The following is a 17,070-nucleotide window of genomic DNA, read 5'->3' as shown; positions in this document are numbered from 1 at the left end:
ATTCTTCTTTTCTTTAGAATAGCCAAACCCAAATCCACTTTTGATTAAGACAAAAGTGGCAGGGTCAAGACAAACACCAAATACGTTATATTAATTTAGCCTCAATTTCAGTTTGACTGAATTAATTATTCCTAGTTATTTTTCTCTTTTATCATATTAAAATTGACAATTTCTGAAGCAAATCCAAGGGCCATATATCCAAGGCTTTTAAGAACTATCTATGATCTTGGGACTGAGGTTGTGTATCCTTGGTGTTTTCTGTATGTGTGAAAAGTGTCTCTGAGTTTCTTGTCAGTCGTTCAAACGATGCAGTATTGTTTTCCTGCTATTCAGTTTTCAGTCAAATTATTAATAAAAATTGTATAACAGAACTCTTACTGGTAATTGGACTGCTACAAGCAATAGAGAAATACTGTCAGATACAAGAAATCAGGAGTCAGGATAGAGTTCAAAAGCATTATGAGTTTAATTCGTGCTACCTCTGCACAAGAATCTGATCTATGAACAGTCAAGGCAAATTGGCACCAGGTAAGAATCAAGGGGGGGCAGACTTAGGTCTCTTATGAGGGCATAGAGATTTCAAACTGAGGATGTGTTTGACCCTGTCCTCAGGCTCAACTTGATCATCTCCTGCAAATGCATGCTTTGCACGCTCAAATATTAGATATATTTTGAGTTGTTCCACATAAATCAATAGAGCTTTAGTTAGTCATGCCTAACCTGACCAATACTTTCATTATCCTGTTTCCCAGCATGCAGAGGTGTATGTCCAATGTGTTCACACTGCTATTGTTATGATTACTACCACTAAATTTATTCTTTTATGTTATTGGGTTATCTCATGTAAAATGTTTGTATATAGAAATTTGTATTTATTTTTTCAAATAGGGAGATGTTGTTAGATTGTTCCATGCAGAACAGGAAAAATTTCTCACTTGTGATGAATACAAAAGCAAGCTCCATGTTTTCCTTCGAACTACCTTGAGGCAATCAGCAACATCAGCCACAAGCTCCAATGCACTCTGGGAAGTTGAGGTGAGTGTTAGGTTAACCCACAACTCTGTGTTTTAGCATTCCTTGAGTACTGATGTAATCTGAGTGCACTGTTAAATTTGTTTGTGTGGTGAAACCAACATGTTTATGTGGGTATAGATTTCCTGGCCGTGAATTTAGTTTATGATATAAAAGTGGAAGTGGAATTTCTGTGGAGAGTGGCGTTACATTCTGGGCCCATTTAGATGATGTTGATAGCAACAACAATAGCAGTATAACAGTAGTGCAAGCATTAATTCATCCTCTCAAAACCTCTGACTCATTATTTGTGGGTTGGCAGCCAACTTTGGTTATGGGTGTCTGAGAAAATTAGAGCAAATGGTGACACTTGCATGGTGATAGTACTGTGTGTTATCTGACATTTATATGCAGGCATTTAAGGTTTGTATTTACATGATGATGCCATTGCATGCATATTTCCTTTTTGCTGTCATTGCAGCTTGATGCCGCTATATCATAAAACCTACAGATACAATTTAAAATTTTCCTGATATTTTTCCCCAGGTAGTCCATCATGATCCTTGCCGAGGTGGAGCTGGACACTGGAATGGTTTATATCGGTTCAAACACCTTGCCACTGGGAATTATTTAGCAGCAGAGGTGAAAAGAACTGCATAAATTATACCATTTTAGGTGCATATACACAGTAAGACTGTGGTATCAGTTCCCATGAAACAATGGATATGAATACATTTTCACTGGCTCAAAAATGACAGAAACCAATTTTCCAAAGTTGTCCAGGATACATTTCACATCATAGATAACACCAAACTGGTAGGGTGAAATAGCATTTTTGTAATATTGTCCAGTTGCATTGTTCCACTGTTTTATATTCTGGCTGTCAAAGGAAATTGATCACAACCTGGACAAATTTGCAAGTTACCTTGTAAATAAAATTGCTTGCATTTGGACTTTACAGATCCTTTAACAAGAGATAAATCTATTCAGCATCAAGCCCAATTACTAAATGAGTTACATGGTCCTGGGACTAATTCAATAACAATTAATGTGCCTTAGCTTTTGGCATTTAACAAGGGAAAGGAAGGCTGATTGAGTCCATCAGTTGATACATTTCTCCTTGAGAGAAGATGGTATCAGTCTCTGAAAGACATAATAATCAGACTGGTCTAAATAATATAGATTCAGAAATATGAACAGCTGCCTGCTGATTGCCACTATGATTCTAAAGCAGTACTTCCTTAGATAAAGTTAATTTTCTGGCTAAATTTCCATTTAATTTGGGGAGATAAATTATTTTTCCTTAAGTTGTTTTACTGAATTATACAATATGAATAATGGATTATTCCATTAATACATATAGAGATAAATTACTTTAATCCCCCTTTAAGTATTGTTAAGAGAGAGACAGAAGGAGTTCATATAGATCTTTCTTAAAGTATGAATGGTTATGTTCCTTTCACACTCTCTGTATCTGTTAGGAAAGTTCCACTGAATATGACTAAAATCATATTTTGTAGCATGTGCTGCTAAACTATCAACATATGCTATGATGCACCCACTCACACAAAGGTTCTTGTTTCATATCCTAGTTTTGTTTTGTTTTTTTCATGAAGAGCACTGGGGAAGCATTCAGTTTTGTGTTCAAGCTCAGGTTTGATGAGAAGCATAAGGTTTACATCAATTTACATTCTTGTGTTGTGAAAACTATAAGCAATCAGATTTGAGGCAGGGAGGTTTAACTGAAGCCATTTTAGTTTTGAGCATAATAGAATTTCTCCAGCGACCATGTGTACTAGTTGCCAGATGTTCTCAGCATATTACATAGGTACTAAATGGAAGTTAGAAAGGAAAAAAAAAAGATATTCCCTATCACTTGAATCATCTGTTCATTCTGATCTTTAGTTCCAGTTTCAGGGAAAAAAAATAAGTTAGATAGATTGCTTTTTAGAATTTCAAATGATCAAGATCAATTATTTTAGTTCTTTTTTCTATCCTAATATTCTTTAATTTTTCAGGAAAACCCTGGCTACAAGGGAGAGGCAGGAGAGTCAAAGCCCTTGGTAAGCTGCCTTGAGTTATTCATACTTGTGAATTACCAATCAAGTTGTCTACAAGTGTGCATTGGCAATATTTAAAATGAAAACATTTGATGTCACAATTTGGTCTGAATGCGTTAGCAGGAAATATCCTTCACATTGTTGAAATGTGCTTTGGACAATGCCAAATCAGCATTGTGGTAAACAATTAAAGCCTATTGTTAAGGTGGTTATTGCTTATTTGTAAGGACCTTGGAATATACTGTTGGAATACCCAATATTAATTCCTTCATTAAGGATATTAAATGTTTATGGTCCTAAAATGAATTGACTTAATTATCTTAATACATGTTTTCTATGTTGATTGGAGTTCCAGTTCATCTCCTATGTACTAGATTAGTGCCTGTTAAAAAGAAACTAGAAGTTGTAATTATTTAAGCAATAGAGAATACGAGTATTTCTGGACTTAATGGCTGAAGAATTTGGAAGCTCCCCTCAAAGATTCCATGAAGCAGTGTTGGGCATTGTGGTGGGCATGGACTTTTGTGGTCCTGCTAACAGAACTAAAATCTCCTTATCTTGTGGCAGGTAGGAACCAATCGTGCTAGTCGTAGATTCACAGGTGAAAAGATTAAGTACCGGCTTGTAGCTGTGCCTCATGGTAATGATATAGCATCCCTTTTTGAACTGGATCCCACTACACTACAAAAGACTGATTCCTTTGTCCCTCGGTAAGTGGCTTCATCCAGAATACTGTATTTTTCTGAATGAAAACAGACAAGAAGCACAATCTAGAGAAAGAAATAAGTGCTCTTTGGGGGTGGGGTGGGGAGTTGGCACTTCAATAGTATAGAGCAGGAAGATATATACTTATTTAAATGAATGCTTACAATATCTGGAAAAAGGGTTTCCTTCCCTCTTAATGTTCTACAGTAGTCCTGGAAAAATACTCTTTGAAGAGGAATAATGGAAAGTTTTGTGGATCATTTCAATTTCTTTTGGGCCTAATATTGTCTTGTTAGACTGCTTTCTATGAATGGATTAGGGTAGATTTTAGTTTTTCTAATCATTTATCTACCTTTTTACGCCATCTCCTTATCTTCCATGCATGTATAAACTTACCAGCCTTCTGATACGTTAGACCCAAGTGAATCAAGAAAGTAGGACAAGAAGCACTTTGGGATATTACAAGTAGTAAATAATATATACATTTCAAATATCACAGTTCCCCTTTTTACATCTTTATAGAATTAAACATGAGTGCACTAAAGGTTATTCCTGACATCCAGTAAGTTATGAAATGGATATAATTCAAGAGTCTGCAAATGTAAAGTTATGTTAAAAGTATTGAAATTTAAGACTTTATTTGCTTCAAGTCTTGGAGTGGAACTTTAAATGATTACTATATTCTTCCTTCCTGTTCCTAAAATCAAAGTACATAAACTTGGTAAAAAGTCCTGAAACAGAAAGTCAAGATTATATACTTACCATTTATAAAGTGGCCATGAGCTCTTATGGAAACTCTGTTGAAGAATAATATTAATTATCTATTCATTTTCAGAAATTCCTATGTTCGATTACGTCACCTCTGTACTAATACTTGGATTCAGAGTACCAATGTACCCATTGATATTGATGAGGAGCGGCCCATCCGCCTTATGGTATCTTTCTTCCTTGACCAGAATCTACTACTACTACTAATGTGGGAATGCTAATGGAACTAATGCCAATTGGAGGTTTCTGCCCTTTTTGATCTAGTCAGAATTTTAGAGCTAGAATTTTAAGCAACTTTCAGAGGTGTCTTTGCAAGAGGTTACATATTCAGACATGGCTAACTTTATGATTATGTTGCTTTCTTCAATTTCTAAGAAGTCGGAATGCTCAGTTGAACTGGGTTATGTGACCTCAAACATAAACCAAGTTATTCAACCTCACAATTCACATCCCTTCTTTTCAGGCTCATTCCTAAATATTTTCATTTTCTTCTCCTGTAGCTCTCAAATACACACCATCTGAACTTTCTGTTTTTTCTTTGAAGATGTTTCACTTTTCATCCAAGAAGCTTCTTCAGCTCTGCCTGGATGGTGGGAAATGGAAGGATTTATACACCTTACAGATAGCTGGTCATTTGCATTCTTTAAGCAGGTCATTAAGGTCACTTAGAGGTTTATCTGTGTCATCAACGTCACCTGAGTAGTGCGAATTGGTGTGGAGCCTTCTTGGAACTGTTGAAAGGACTATGTTGTAGATTAGAGATAGATAATGTCTCAGGTGACCCTGATGACACAGATAAACCTCCAGGTGACCTTAATCTAAAAGAATGCAAATGACCAGCTGTTTGTAAGGAATATAAATCCTTCCATTTCCCACCATCCAGTCAGAGCTGAAGAAGCTTCTTGGATGAGAGGCAAAACATTTTCAAAGAAAAAACAGAAAGTCCAGTTGCCTCTTGAAAAAGCACCTTTGGGAAAACCATGACCTGGATGACTGAGAATCTCCATAGACATCATCTGAAATATATGCATATTCATTGTCCTCTTGCTGCTTCTTTCTTGGCTTGCAGACTACCTAGAACTTCCCATTGCTCTCTGCCACTCTCATCAGGACAGCTTGTTCTTTGGAATGGGTCAACCCTCATATTCTCTTCATGGGCCATTTTCTCATTAGAACCACAGTTATGTCTTAGATTGATTTTATATTTGTCTGTCCTCATTCTTTTCTGTCTAAAGAAAATGGTATTAAAAATGGGTCATGCTAAGCGAGCATTTAATATTAATTTTTAGTATTTAGTATTATCTGGACGTGCTGTAGGAAATATACTTGCAAATATAGACATTTGAGCAATGCATGGAACTAGATTATATGATTCTGCTTTTCAGCTTGGTACCTGCCCAACCAAAGAAGACAAAGAGGCTTTTGCCATTGTTTCTGTTCCAGTATCAGAAATCCGAGATCTGGATTTTGCCAATGATGCCAGCTACATGCTAGCTAATGTGGTAGAGAAGATGAATGAAGGATTCCTTAGTCAGAATGACCGGAGGTAAAAAGAGCAAGTATTTTGTAACACTGGACATATAAGAGACAGATATAATCAATTAGCCTGAACGACTAATACATGGCAAAAATCCAATTTTTGTTCTGCAAGAAGATATTGTTCACATTTATGACATAGTCTAAATATTGTTTTGACTTGTACAATGAAATTTTATGCTGTAGATTCTGAAAAGTTAAGTTCAAATTGTAAATAATTTTGAATTTTAAAGACCTAGGCAAAACATTTAAAAAGCATGACTAACATTTATGTTGTTTTTGTTTCCTATGAAAAAATTATTTATTGTCCAAATAACTGTTGCATGATCTTGATTTATGCAATGTGATTCATTGATGAAATGAATTATGATTTCTCTGGCAGATTTGTCATCCAACTGTTGGAAGACTTGGTTTTTTTTGTCAGTGATGTACCCAACAACGGTCAAAATGTTTTGGATATTGTTATTACCAAGGCCAACCGGGAAAGGCAGAAACTTATGAGGGAACAGAATATACTGAAGCAGGTGATTTATTCTCCAGAACAAAGTAGACATGCTCTTTGCATTATTAAGTGAAGAGTTTTCAGTATTTCTGAATATTTCTGTAATTCTGCAATGAAATGTGTTTTCTAGGACTGCAGACAATTCCCCTGGTTTACTCAAGTAGCAGAATGTGTGCATATTGGCTTAGAATAGGTATCAGGTAGAGAAATAGCAATGTTGTACCTTTTGATGTACTTCTAAAATGACAGGGCTTATGAAGGGCTGCCTTTTCAAATGTTTTCAACTTTTTAAAATCAATATAATGAAAATTTTTTCTCCTAGCTAAACTTAGTTTAAATAGACATAGTGTGCCATGTCTGTTCTTCAAAGTGAGATAGTCATTTGAAACCTTAATCTCTTGCCATTGGCCATGGTGGCTGAGATTGTTGAAACTTCAAATCCAACACACCTGGTAGGCACCAGGTTATTCATCCTTACTGTATTATAAGAGGAAGGATGATTTTTCAAAAGTAAAATTAAAAAGAGACAACTTGGATAGTGGAGAAGCATTCCTTTGAGGAGATGGACTGGAAATCTTCAAGTCCCCAGAGAACACAATAAAAGCCATTCTGAGCAGGTTTTTGCTAGTCCCACAGAAGAACCAGATAGAGAGCTGAAACTCAGAATCACGGATGTCTTTATATCATTCAAGAATGGATTATCTCCATCTCTCCAGATGCAGATGAAAGAAATCTTCTGTTGGAAACACATTCATAAATACTTGGAAAGACAGTTGTGAAAAGAAGTATCTTGCCCCAAAGTTGTCTTTAGAACAGTTCAGAATGGTTTCTATCTAGTTCTGTAGCTGTTTTAGAATTTGGAATAAACCTGTTGCATTTTATTGTTACCTATGATAGATTTTTGAAACAATGTTGATCTGGCCTCTTTTTACCTCATCCAGATGAGATTAAGGAATTTAGTAATTTTATAGTCAGTAAACCCTAAGTAAATTTGTTCATAAATAGATAAAACATATGAAATATTCCAGAATCAAAACCTGATGGTTTGGAATCCCACCACCACCCGCAAAATACACTTTTCAGTTGGACTGATAACATCCTTTCTGTGCCGAATAGATCTTTGGAATTCTGAAGGCTCCATTTAAGGAAAAGGGTGAGGAAGGCCCACTCGTACGCCTAGAAGAGCTATCTGACCAGAAGAATGCTCCCTACCAATACATGTTCCGGCTTTGCTATAGGGTACTGAGGCATTCCCAGGAGGATTACCGCAAGAACCAGGTAAGCATTTACCAATAAGGATATGGATATTTCTGGTTTAGGGTTGGTTTAGAGGATTAGTCCATAATTAAACTAATACACATTTTTCTAGACTATTTAATCTTAATAAGAATAAATGATCTGTATAGAAGCAAATCAACTGAGATTCATTTGTTGTATGGGTTTGCTTTTCCTTAATGATATGTAAGAAAATTGTTATATAGACAGCATATTGTTTGGAAAAAAAATTCATATTTTTGGCTATTCAGTAGTTGCTGAATTAATTCACAGTTTTAAGAAGGAATTGGTCTACTCAGATATGATTTCTCTTTTTCCAGGAACACATTGCTAAGCAGTTTGGCATGATGCAGTCACAAATTGGCTATGACATTTTGGCTGAGGACACCATCACTGCCCTCTTGCATAACAACCGTAAACTTCTTGAAAAGCACATAACCAAAACTGAAGTGGAAACATTTGTGAGTCTAGTGCGAAAGAATCGGGAACCCAGGTGGGTATCACTTGAGAGTAATGGAGCCAATTGGGTTGCATATTTTTAAACCACTTCTTTCTTCTGCAGTAGTTAACAGGCATCTTGCATGTGTCTTTATGTCAAAAGACCTTAGCTGTGGATTTTAATTATATTAAGATTATGTTAAAGATTAATTAAGAGTTTAGGCTCATTGTTGATTTGTTTGCTGAGTTGGATAATTGGCAATCCAAAATAGTGTTCAGGTAATTAGTTGTAAGGAAAGTGAACTGGCGTAAAGGCTTTGATAAAGTTATTAACCTCCCAGGGTCAACATCGGTGGTGGCATTTACAGTGGATTTGATAAATAAATTACTAGTCCCAATCTAATCCAAAGTCTGTGATGAGTAAAGTTCCTTATTGGTAGCTTAGGTTCAGTGGCCAGAGCAGAAATAATTGTCGGGTCCAAGTAAAGGATCAGTTTCCAAGAAAGTAAATACACGTAGTCTTTGTTGAAAACAAACAAACAAGGAGGACTTATATCAGCCCACCCAGCTAAAACAGTCAGGAAACATGATAAAATGAGCTAATTCTACTTTATTGTAAGACTACGTTCACAGAATCCTGCAAGTCTAAAACAGAAACTTCCCATCTCCACTTTTTAACTGTTTGATCCATGAGAGTGGGCCCTTTCTAAGTTTCTTTCTCAATTAAGTGACTGTGAGCTCCTGTCTATCTTGTCTGTTTCCTAGGCAATATCTCAAGTATTTTCCAAGGTCATTCATACATTGCATTACATTTACAACTCTTCTTTGTAGATGTAGCTGCTGCAGCATCCCATTAGTCATGCGTTTGTGATGTGGGTGCCTGGCAACTTACATTTATGATGTTGCGTCATTCCATGGCCCCATGATTGCCATTTGCAATCTTCGCTGTGGGCTTCCAACCAGCAAAGTCAATAGGGAAGCTGGCAGAAGGTCACAAATGCAGTCTTATGATGTGCTTTATTATTGTATTACTTAAGAACAGAATTGCTAGTCCCAATTGCCATTGTTAAACAAGGGCTGTTATACTGCTTTGAATTAAAATACATCAGTGCACTACAGAATTTGATAGAAATTTTTCCAGCTTCTGATTGCTTTAGTTTGAGTGTTGGCAACTCCAATTTTCTCCTAAGCATAGTTGGCTCTGATTTTCTCTGATTATTGACGTTGGACTACTCAGGAATAAAAGCAGGTTGAGCGGGTTGTTCTTTCCAAGTTGCTTCTTCATGCCTTCTGGTTCTTTACTATCTTTCTGCCTTCTGGTGCAAAAGTACAGTAGCAGTGTTTTTTTTTAAGACTGGATAGTTTACATTCCAGATCAGGATTGGAAACAGTTAGGCCAGAGTCAGGAGCAAGGAAGTATGATTTTTGCCTTGTTTTGGTGCCCAAAACCAGGTGATAGGATACTTTTCGTATTTCCATTATATCATGAGGGGTGTGATAGAGAGCCTGTCCATTGTTCCTTTTCATTTTACATCTTTTGTGCAATGTGGGATTTTTAAAAAGGCCCATCAAATTGCTTGAAAGATAATCTGAACCTTTTACTTCTGTTTCAGGTTTTTGGACTATCTATCAGACTTGTGTGTGTCAAACCATGTAGCAATTCCCGTAACTCAAGAGCTGATATGCAAATGTGTCCTGGACCCCAAGAACACTGATATCTTGATCCAAACTGAGTGAGTATCCAGTGTGCTCTTTTTCCTTTGAACAATTGTACGATTGTTTTCTTCCACTACTACTCTTTTTTTCTATCCTGCTATGACAATGCTAAGTCATTTTCAGCCTATTATCACAGTGTTTAAAAATAAACGTGCTGGGCCAATAGTTTTATATTAAAATATATTTATTAAAATATTCTTGAAAGGTGCTGCAGTAATGTAGGCTTGATCTCGTTTGGTCAAATTGTGACTGTGGATTGTTGGAAACTGAGCTGAAGTCTGAGATGGCTACCTTTCAAACCTTTTTTTTTTACTTTTAGAGGGAAATTTCATAAAGATCACTTTCCTTCAAATGTAGATATGGAATGCTGGTTACATACTTTTAATTATACTCTCTTGGAAGGAATCAATATATTCCAAATATTAAATGGTTAGATGACTTTGTAGCCATTATTTTACAGTTAAATAATTTTGGAAGAAAAAATAATTAAAAGTAAGATAGTGCGCCAGATAGGAAGAGGATAATTCACCACACTTGACTCAGCTCAGAATTAAATGGCTTTAGGTAATTTCTTTTCCTAGAAAGTTAGTGGAAGCACTTTTGTTTTTCAGATTGAGACCTGTGAAGGAGATGTCTCAGACTCATGAGTACCTGAGTATTGAATTTTCTGAGGAGGAGGTCTGGTTGACCTGGACTGACAGAAACAATGATCACCATGAGAAAAGCATCCGACAATTGGCCCAGGAAGCGCGAGCAGGGAATGCCCATGATGAAAATATTTTGAGTTACTACAGGTAATATTTTGGTTCCTGTGGCCTAACTATGTTCCTTGTGTCTGACCATTGATTTATTTTTTCAAGTTTAGTAGCTTTTATCTCTTACTGAATAGTCTATGTAAGCTGGACAAATCTTTACTAAGTTTTCTCATCCTTATTACACTTTCTTTTTCACAACTTTACATTTGTCTTCACAGATACCAATTGAAGCTGTTTGCCCGCATGTGCATGGATCGGCAATACTTGGCCATCAAAGAAATCTCCAAACAATTGGGTGTGGAGCTAATATTTCTCTGCATGGCAGATGAAATGTTGCCCTTTGACCTCCGAGCCTCTTTCTGTCATCTCATGCTGCATGTACATGTAGACAGGGATCCACAGGAGAAAGTAATGCCTGTGAAATTTGCACGCCTGTGGACCGAGATTCCTACTGCAATCACCATCAAAGAGTAAGCCATTAGAAATCTTTATTTGGGAAAAGGGAATGAGACATATGAAGAGACACCATAGCATTTAGAAGGTCCTGCTAATTCATATTATAGGAATATAAATGCAGCCACTGACGTATGTAATTTTGATCCCAGTTTGAAATTTATTTACAGGCAGTAGGGCTTACTTCTAAATAAATGTGCATAAGGTTATCTTATTATGAAAGGCAGAAGGTATTTTACACTACAAATCGTATCCCTCTGATTCGTTCAGTTCCTTTGTTTTGTAGCTATGATTCCAACGTGAACAGTTCAAGAGATGATAAGAAGAATAAGTTTGCCAGCACAATGGAGTTTGTGGAAGATTATCTCAACAATGTAGTCAGTGAAGCAGTTCCCTTTGCTAATGAGGAGAAAAATAAACTGACTTTTGAGGTGAGAAACTTGCCTTTGATATGTTGTGGGAGTTTTCCTCCCATGTGAGACAGGCTAATTGCACAATTTCAGCTTCTGGCAAGAGCAAAGATCACATTTGTTTCTTTGGAAATTGGTTTTCTACGTACTCAGAAGAATCCAGGATTTTGTTTTAAGTGATTTTTCACTGTGACTGCTTTCTGTTGTTCTAGAGCTAGTGCTCAGTCAACTAATTTGGTTTCTTCCCCTATATTGAACCGGCATTTTTCCAGGTTGTCAGTCTTGCCCACAACCTCATCTACTTTGGCTTCTACAGCTTCAGTGAACTGCTGCGCTTGACAAGGACTCTTCTTGGCATCATAGACTGTGTCCAGAACCCTCAGTTGATGATGCAGGCCATGTATAATGAGGATGGGACTGGTAGGTTCTGCAAGCCCTGACACATAATGAGGCAAAGTGTAATGCACTTATTTATGTTCATAATGTGTGAAGAAAAAAGTGGTCCCTTTTTAAAAGTGGGATAGATTTTTTTTTATACATATAAAAAAACTGAGTGGCTTTAGCTACTGTATACTTTTTAAGTTTAAAATCAATTAAATTATGAAATAAGTAATGAATCTTAATTGAGGAGGAGATATAGTTCAAAAAATTCATCACGGATATGAGATTACAGTGGGGATTTCTTCTATCCATATCCTTAATTTGCTATACAAACAATGATCTGACTGAACACAGGAGCAAGTATTAAGTTTGGTGGAATGTGGTTTCTTTCCTAGGGAAAAATGTCCGAAGATCTATCCATGGGGTTGGCCAGATGATGTCTACCATGATGCTGAGCAGGAAGCAGTCCATCTTTGGTTCATCGAACATGAATGCCGTAGTTGTTCCTGAGCCAGCAGATAGGGGAAGAAACATAGAAAATGAAAACATAGTAGTGATGGAAACAAAACTGAAAATTCTAGAGATATTGCAGGTTAGAGCAAGTCAGTAATTTTTGTAATTACATACTATGAGTCATGACTGTATGACACAATAGCTGCTTCTGCTGGGACTATTTATGATAATGACTTTAGAGAAGGGAAAGGAATGATAAAAGGCTAGAAAAATCTGTAAATGGGCTAGACTGGGTGTGTCCAACCTGTGGCCTAGGGCATGTGGCTCTGGACAGTTAGTAATGTAGTCCCATAAGATAATACAAATATATATAAAAAAACAAAGGAAGTCTTTTATTTATATACATTAACTATATTATATGTTTTATATTGGCCCAAGACAATTCCTTTTCACTTAATATGGCCCATGCAAGCCAAAAGGTTGGACAATCTTGGGCAAGAATGATCATCTTTTCGTATTCTCTTCTTACACCTAGTTCATTCTAAATGTGCGGCTGGATTACAGGATCTCCTATTTGCTCTCAGTGTTCAAGAAGGAGTTTGTGGAAGTTTTTCCCATGCAGGACAGTGCAGCAGATGGAACAGCACCAGCCTTTGACTCTACAAGTAAGCTCCAGCTTCTCCTGGTACTTTCCCGCTCCCTTTTTGATTTGAAGTCAGATTTTTTTTCCTGCCTTCATTTTGCCTTAGTGTTTAGTATTGTTCTAAAGGTAAATGGATGTTTGATTGTTAAATGAAAATCTGGATCTATCATATGATAATAGTATATACCAGGGGTCTCCAACCTTGGCAACTTTAAGCCTGGAGGACTTCAACTCCCAGAATTCCCCAGCTTTGCTGGCTGGGGAATTCTGGGAGTTGAAGTCCTCCAGGCTTAAAGTTGCCAAGGTTGGAGATCCCTGGACTCTATACTGTATATAGGAAATGGGAATGTTTAGGGTCATAATGATTTATTACAAAGAATGAGAAATGTTCATGTTCATTTCAACAGAAGGTGACTCTGAATGTAAGATGCTCTGCCCTCCCTGCTGCCCCCACTTATGGATTTCATACTGTATATATAGAGAAAATTCATCTGCTCTATTTTGCATTGCTTTGGCATATCTAAGACATTTTAAAGCTAAATCATCTACTTTTCTCTTCACTTGAATATAATGGTGATTGAGAAACAGTTGATGAGCTAGTTCAGACATTTCTTTGTCTTTTCTTTTTTGTCCCCCATCACCTCCCAATTATTACATTTCTTGTTTCTTATGCACTTTCTTTTCTTCTAGCTGCAACAATGAATCTGGATCGGATTGGGGAGCAGGCTGAAGCCATGTTTGGGGTTGGGTGAGTTTTAATGTATTGGTCAGTTTTATTGCTGCCCGTTGCTTTTCCCATACATAGCTAAAGCAATTTATCCTCTCGTATGGAGAGTTCAAAGCCAGAGGTTGGTTATGATTTCTTCTTTTTTTTTCTCTTTGGGCTACAGGAAAACAAGCAGTATGTTAGAAGTGGATGATGAAGGAGGACGTATGTTTCTTCGGGTACTAATCCATTTGACAATGCATGATTATCCACCTCTTGTCTCAGGTTCTCTTCAGCTTCTCTTTAAACATTTCAGTCAGCGTCAGGAAGTCCTCCACACCTTTAAGCAGGTAACACTCAGTGTAACTCTTAGTGGTGGGTACATTTTGCAGTTCTGTAAACCCTTTCCCCTTACAGTTCATTCTCACTGGAACAAATTTACATGATGTGTTTTTTGCTTTGTTATTGAGCATACTGACTCTCTTTGGGCCTAATTAGGATTTATGGAACTAGAAAACACTTTTTTTAATCTATTTTGAGAAGTTTGGCATACTAGAAGGGATGCCAATAGTTTTCCAGTTTGTATGTTAAAAATATAAAAACTGCTGGACCCAGATTATTTCAAATGGTAAATGAAGGAATTGTTTATATTTATCACACTGTTGATATATTGGCACTAACCATATAAAACCAGTGGTCATTTTTCTAGAGGTATTGTGTTGGAACACTGATGATTTACCTAGAATGAGAATGAAATGTCTGCAAGAAAACCACCAAGCTCAAATAGATCCATGGACCCCACACAGCAGAGAAATCATGATGATGTTATTCTTTTATTCATTTATTAAAATTTATATGCCACCATATACCTATCATATAGGGAGCAGGGTTCTATGAGATGGTCTTACCCCTAATACCATCACTACTTCAAGTTGTTTCAATCCTCCACTGGTTTCAACCCTATTCATAGTTCAACATAAAAGGAAGCTATATCCTTCTTCAGATGAATGCTATACTTTTACATCTTTTGCCAAATCCACAAGGATGACAATGGCGATGTTGTACTGTGAGTGGAACTACTGCATGCTAGGAAGTAATGCCCTTCTTTATTTATATATTATTTCTGAAGGGATTTCTTTGTGGATCAGAAATATATGTAAATTATCATCATAAAAAGAAATGAATGCCCAGTCTTAAATTCCATCAGCCCTTATGAGAAAGACAAATGAATCATAAGCCATAGGCCTTCACCTTGTATCCCTTTGTGTTAGCCACCAGCATAAGCAGAATGAGCTGATGTTCTTTATGGTAACTTCAATCAGGTCCAGCTACTTATCTCTGCTCAAGATGTTGAGAACTACAAAGTGATCAAGTCAGAGTTGGACAAACTTCGTACGATGGTGGAAAAGTCAGAACTCTGGGTGGAAAAGAAGGGTAACTCCAAGGGAGAAAATGGACAAGAAGGGGAGAAGAAAGAGAAAAAAGAGGTAAATTCACACCAGTTATAAGGCAGGGAACACAAAAGTATATCTGGATTGAAAATAGGTGGGGTTTTAATCTTCAGTTTACATAGCAATAAAGGTGAATTTACTATTGAATAAATATTTGGCAGGAAGCAAATTATGAATCTCTGAGGACTATTCTAACCAGAACACAGAATATTATCCTAAACTTATCAAGAATAGTGAGAAGAAACCCAATGGGGGAAATCATCATTATTAAATAATAATACAGCTTTGATAAACTATGCAGACTTAATTCCATCAGCTTAAAACCAGTTTGTAGAATAGCGGATTTGTTTTTAAAGTTGGTTTAGTTTTTGGTAGTTGAATTGTAATGGGACAACTCATGGAAAATGGACCAGGGTGGATTTCCCCTCCTTTAAGTGATATGTAGCCATCTAAATACTCTATCTTCCTTTCATCCTTCCAGCGTACTACAGATGAGGAACCCGGGACCCCTGGAGAAAAAAGCAGTGAGAACTATCAGCTCATAAAAGGGGTAAGCAGTTATATCTGATACTCTCACTAGACAAAATGTGGGGAAATATTGCTGACTCAAGCACATGGGGACGAAGAGAATTTGTTAACAAAAGCAAATGAGACACACAGGAGTGCTCTGTAATACAATATTATGTAGTCCCAGGATACATATGTGTTGCCTGTGACTTTGGCTGAGTGACTAAAATCTTTATTTTTGAACATAGTTATAAGGTGTATAAGCCACTTGCTATTCACAAGAGATCCTGGGGCGTTGTGCATAACTCAAAAAGACAAAATAATAACAAAACACTATTACTGTTCAGCCAGTGAAGTACATAAAGAAACTCTGAGCTTTCGTTGCAGGAGTATGAAGATACTTCAAATTTATACTGAAAATAAAATAAAATCAGGATTAATCTAGTCCAAGTGTAATATATGAAGTTGAGGTACCAGAGGCAAGAGCTATCTGTGAGACAAGATTCTCCTTTTAAAAAATCCCAGGGCTTCTCCTTTTCTTAGTCCTTGGAGAAGAACTTCAGCATCCATGAAAGGAATTCCTACTCTAATTTCTTTCATTTATAGTTGTTGGACTTTGAACATTGAGAAGCACAATTAGTTTGCATGTAAATTAATAGAATGTGAGGTATTCCATGAAACTCAGAACTTGATTAAGTAGGCATTTCCAAATAGACAGCTCAAAGCACTCCCAGTCAAAAGACATTTTGCAGCTATATCGTCTATTCCACCAATTCCTCCTTAATTGATAATTGGATTGGGTGAAAGAAAAAAGATGGAAGCAGTGGTGAGAAAACAGAGATGAATTACAAATGTAAAACAACATCATTTGGAGTGCTGTAAAAGTCTGTGGACTGAAGCAGAACAATTGCATGATAAAAATCTCATTTTGAAGTGTTTTGTATTGCAAAGCTGCTGAAGCTACTTTCTCACCTTAGCCCTCCTACATGCAGTTGGAAGACAAAAATAAATTACCCAACAGGATTGTCGTGTACTGTTCCATCACCAATCTGCAAGATATGAATAGTGGTAGTAAATAATATGGTGGGTTGTTCTCAGCTCCAGGCTGTGTTGCAAAGTTGTCTAATACTGCTGACCAGTGCTTCAAGGATTGCTACAAATTGTCCAGAGCTTGACCTGCCAAACTAGGACTACATGGTACCAGTGGATCATAAGCTACTGCTCCAAGCCACTGACTGTCCAACATACAATATGGAAAATCTGCTTTTGCTTCAGTAGGGTACACTTTAAGGGTTATTTT

The 17,070-nt window shown here is 36.7% G+C and overlaps 1 protein-coding gene across 1 annotated transcript in view; it reads left to right on the top strand.

Moving 5' to 3' along the window:
- Window positions 1-17,070, top strand: part of ITPR3 (inositol 1,4,5-trisphosphate receptor type 3) — a 107,858-nt gene that overhangs the window by 49,449 nt on the left and 41,339 nt on the right. The window contains exons 8-27 of the mRNA XM_026677810.2: window positions 889-1,035; window positions 1,558-1,653; window positions 3,030-3,074; window positions 3,639-3,781; window positions 4,612-4,711; window positions 5,930-6,090; window positions 6,463-6,604; window positions 7,699-7,860; window positions 8,178-8,350; window positions 9,909-10,028; window positions 10,623-10,805; window positions 10,985-11,236; window positions 11,506-11,650; window positions 11,902-12,049; window positions 12,406-12,602; window positions 12,999-13,128; window positions 13,797-13,854; window positions 13,997-14,162; window positions 15,135-15,299; window positions 15,745-15,813. Of these exons, the coding sequence (XP_026533595.1) occupies window positions 889-1,035; window positions 1,558-1,653; window positions 3,030-3,074; window positions 3,639-3,781; window positions 4,612-4,711; window positions 5,930-6,090; window positions 6,463-6,604; window positions 7,699-7,860; window positions 8,178-8,350; window positions 9,909-10,028; window positions 10,623-10,805; window positions 10,985-11,236; window positions 11,506-11,650; window positions 11,902-12,049; window positions 12,406-12,602; window positions 12,999-13,128; window positions 13,797-13,854; window positions 13,997-14,162; window positions 15,135-15,299; window positions 15,745-15,813 (2,802 nt within the window). The remainder of the gene's footprint in view (window positions 1-888; window positions 1,036-1,557; window positions 1,654-3,029; window positions 3,075-3,638; window positions 3,782-4,611; window positions 4,712-5,929; window positions 6,091-6,462; window positions 6,605-7,698; window positions 7,861-8,177; window positions 8,351-9,908; window positions 10,029-10,622; window positions 10,806-10,984; window positions 11,237-11,505; window positions 11,651-11,901; window positions 12,050-12,405; window positions 12,603-12,998; window positions 13,129-13,796; window positions 13,855-13,996; window positions 14,163-15,134; window positions 15,300-15,744; window positions 15,814-17,070) is intronic.

This window comes from Notechis scutatus, chromosome 3 (genome assembly GCF_049901735.1).
Source record: "Notechis scutatus isolate UNSWTSFEM ecotype Mainland chromosome 3, rNotScu1.2, whole genome shotgun sequence".
Classification (NCBI taxonomy): domain Eukaryota; kingdom Metazoa; phylum Chordata; class Lepidosauria; order Squamata; family Elapidae; genus Notechis; species Notechis scutatus.
This window is presented reverse-complemented; position numbering and strand designations above follow the sequence as displayed.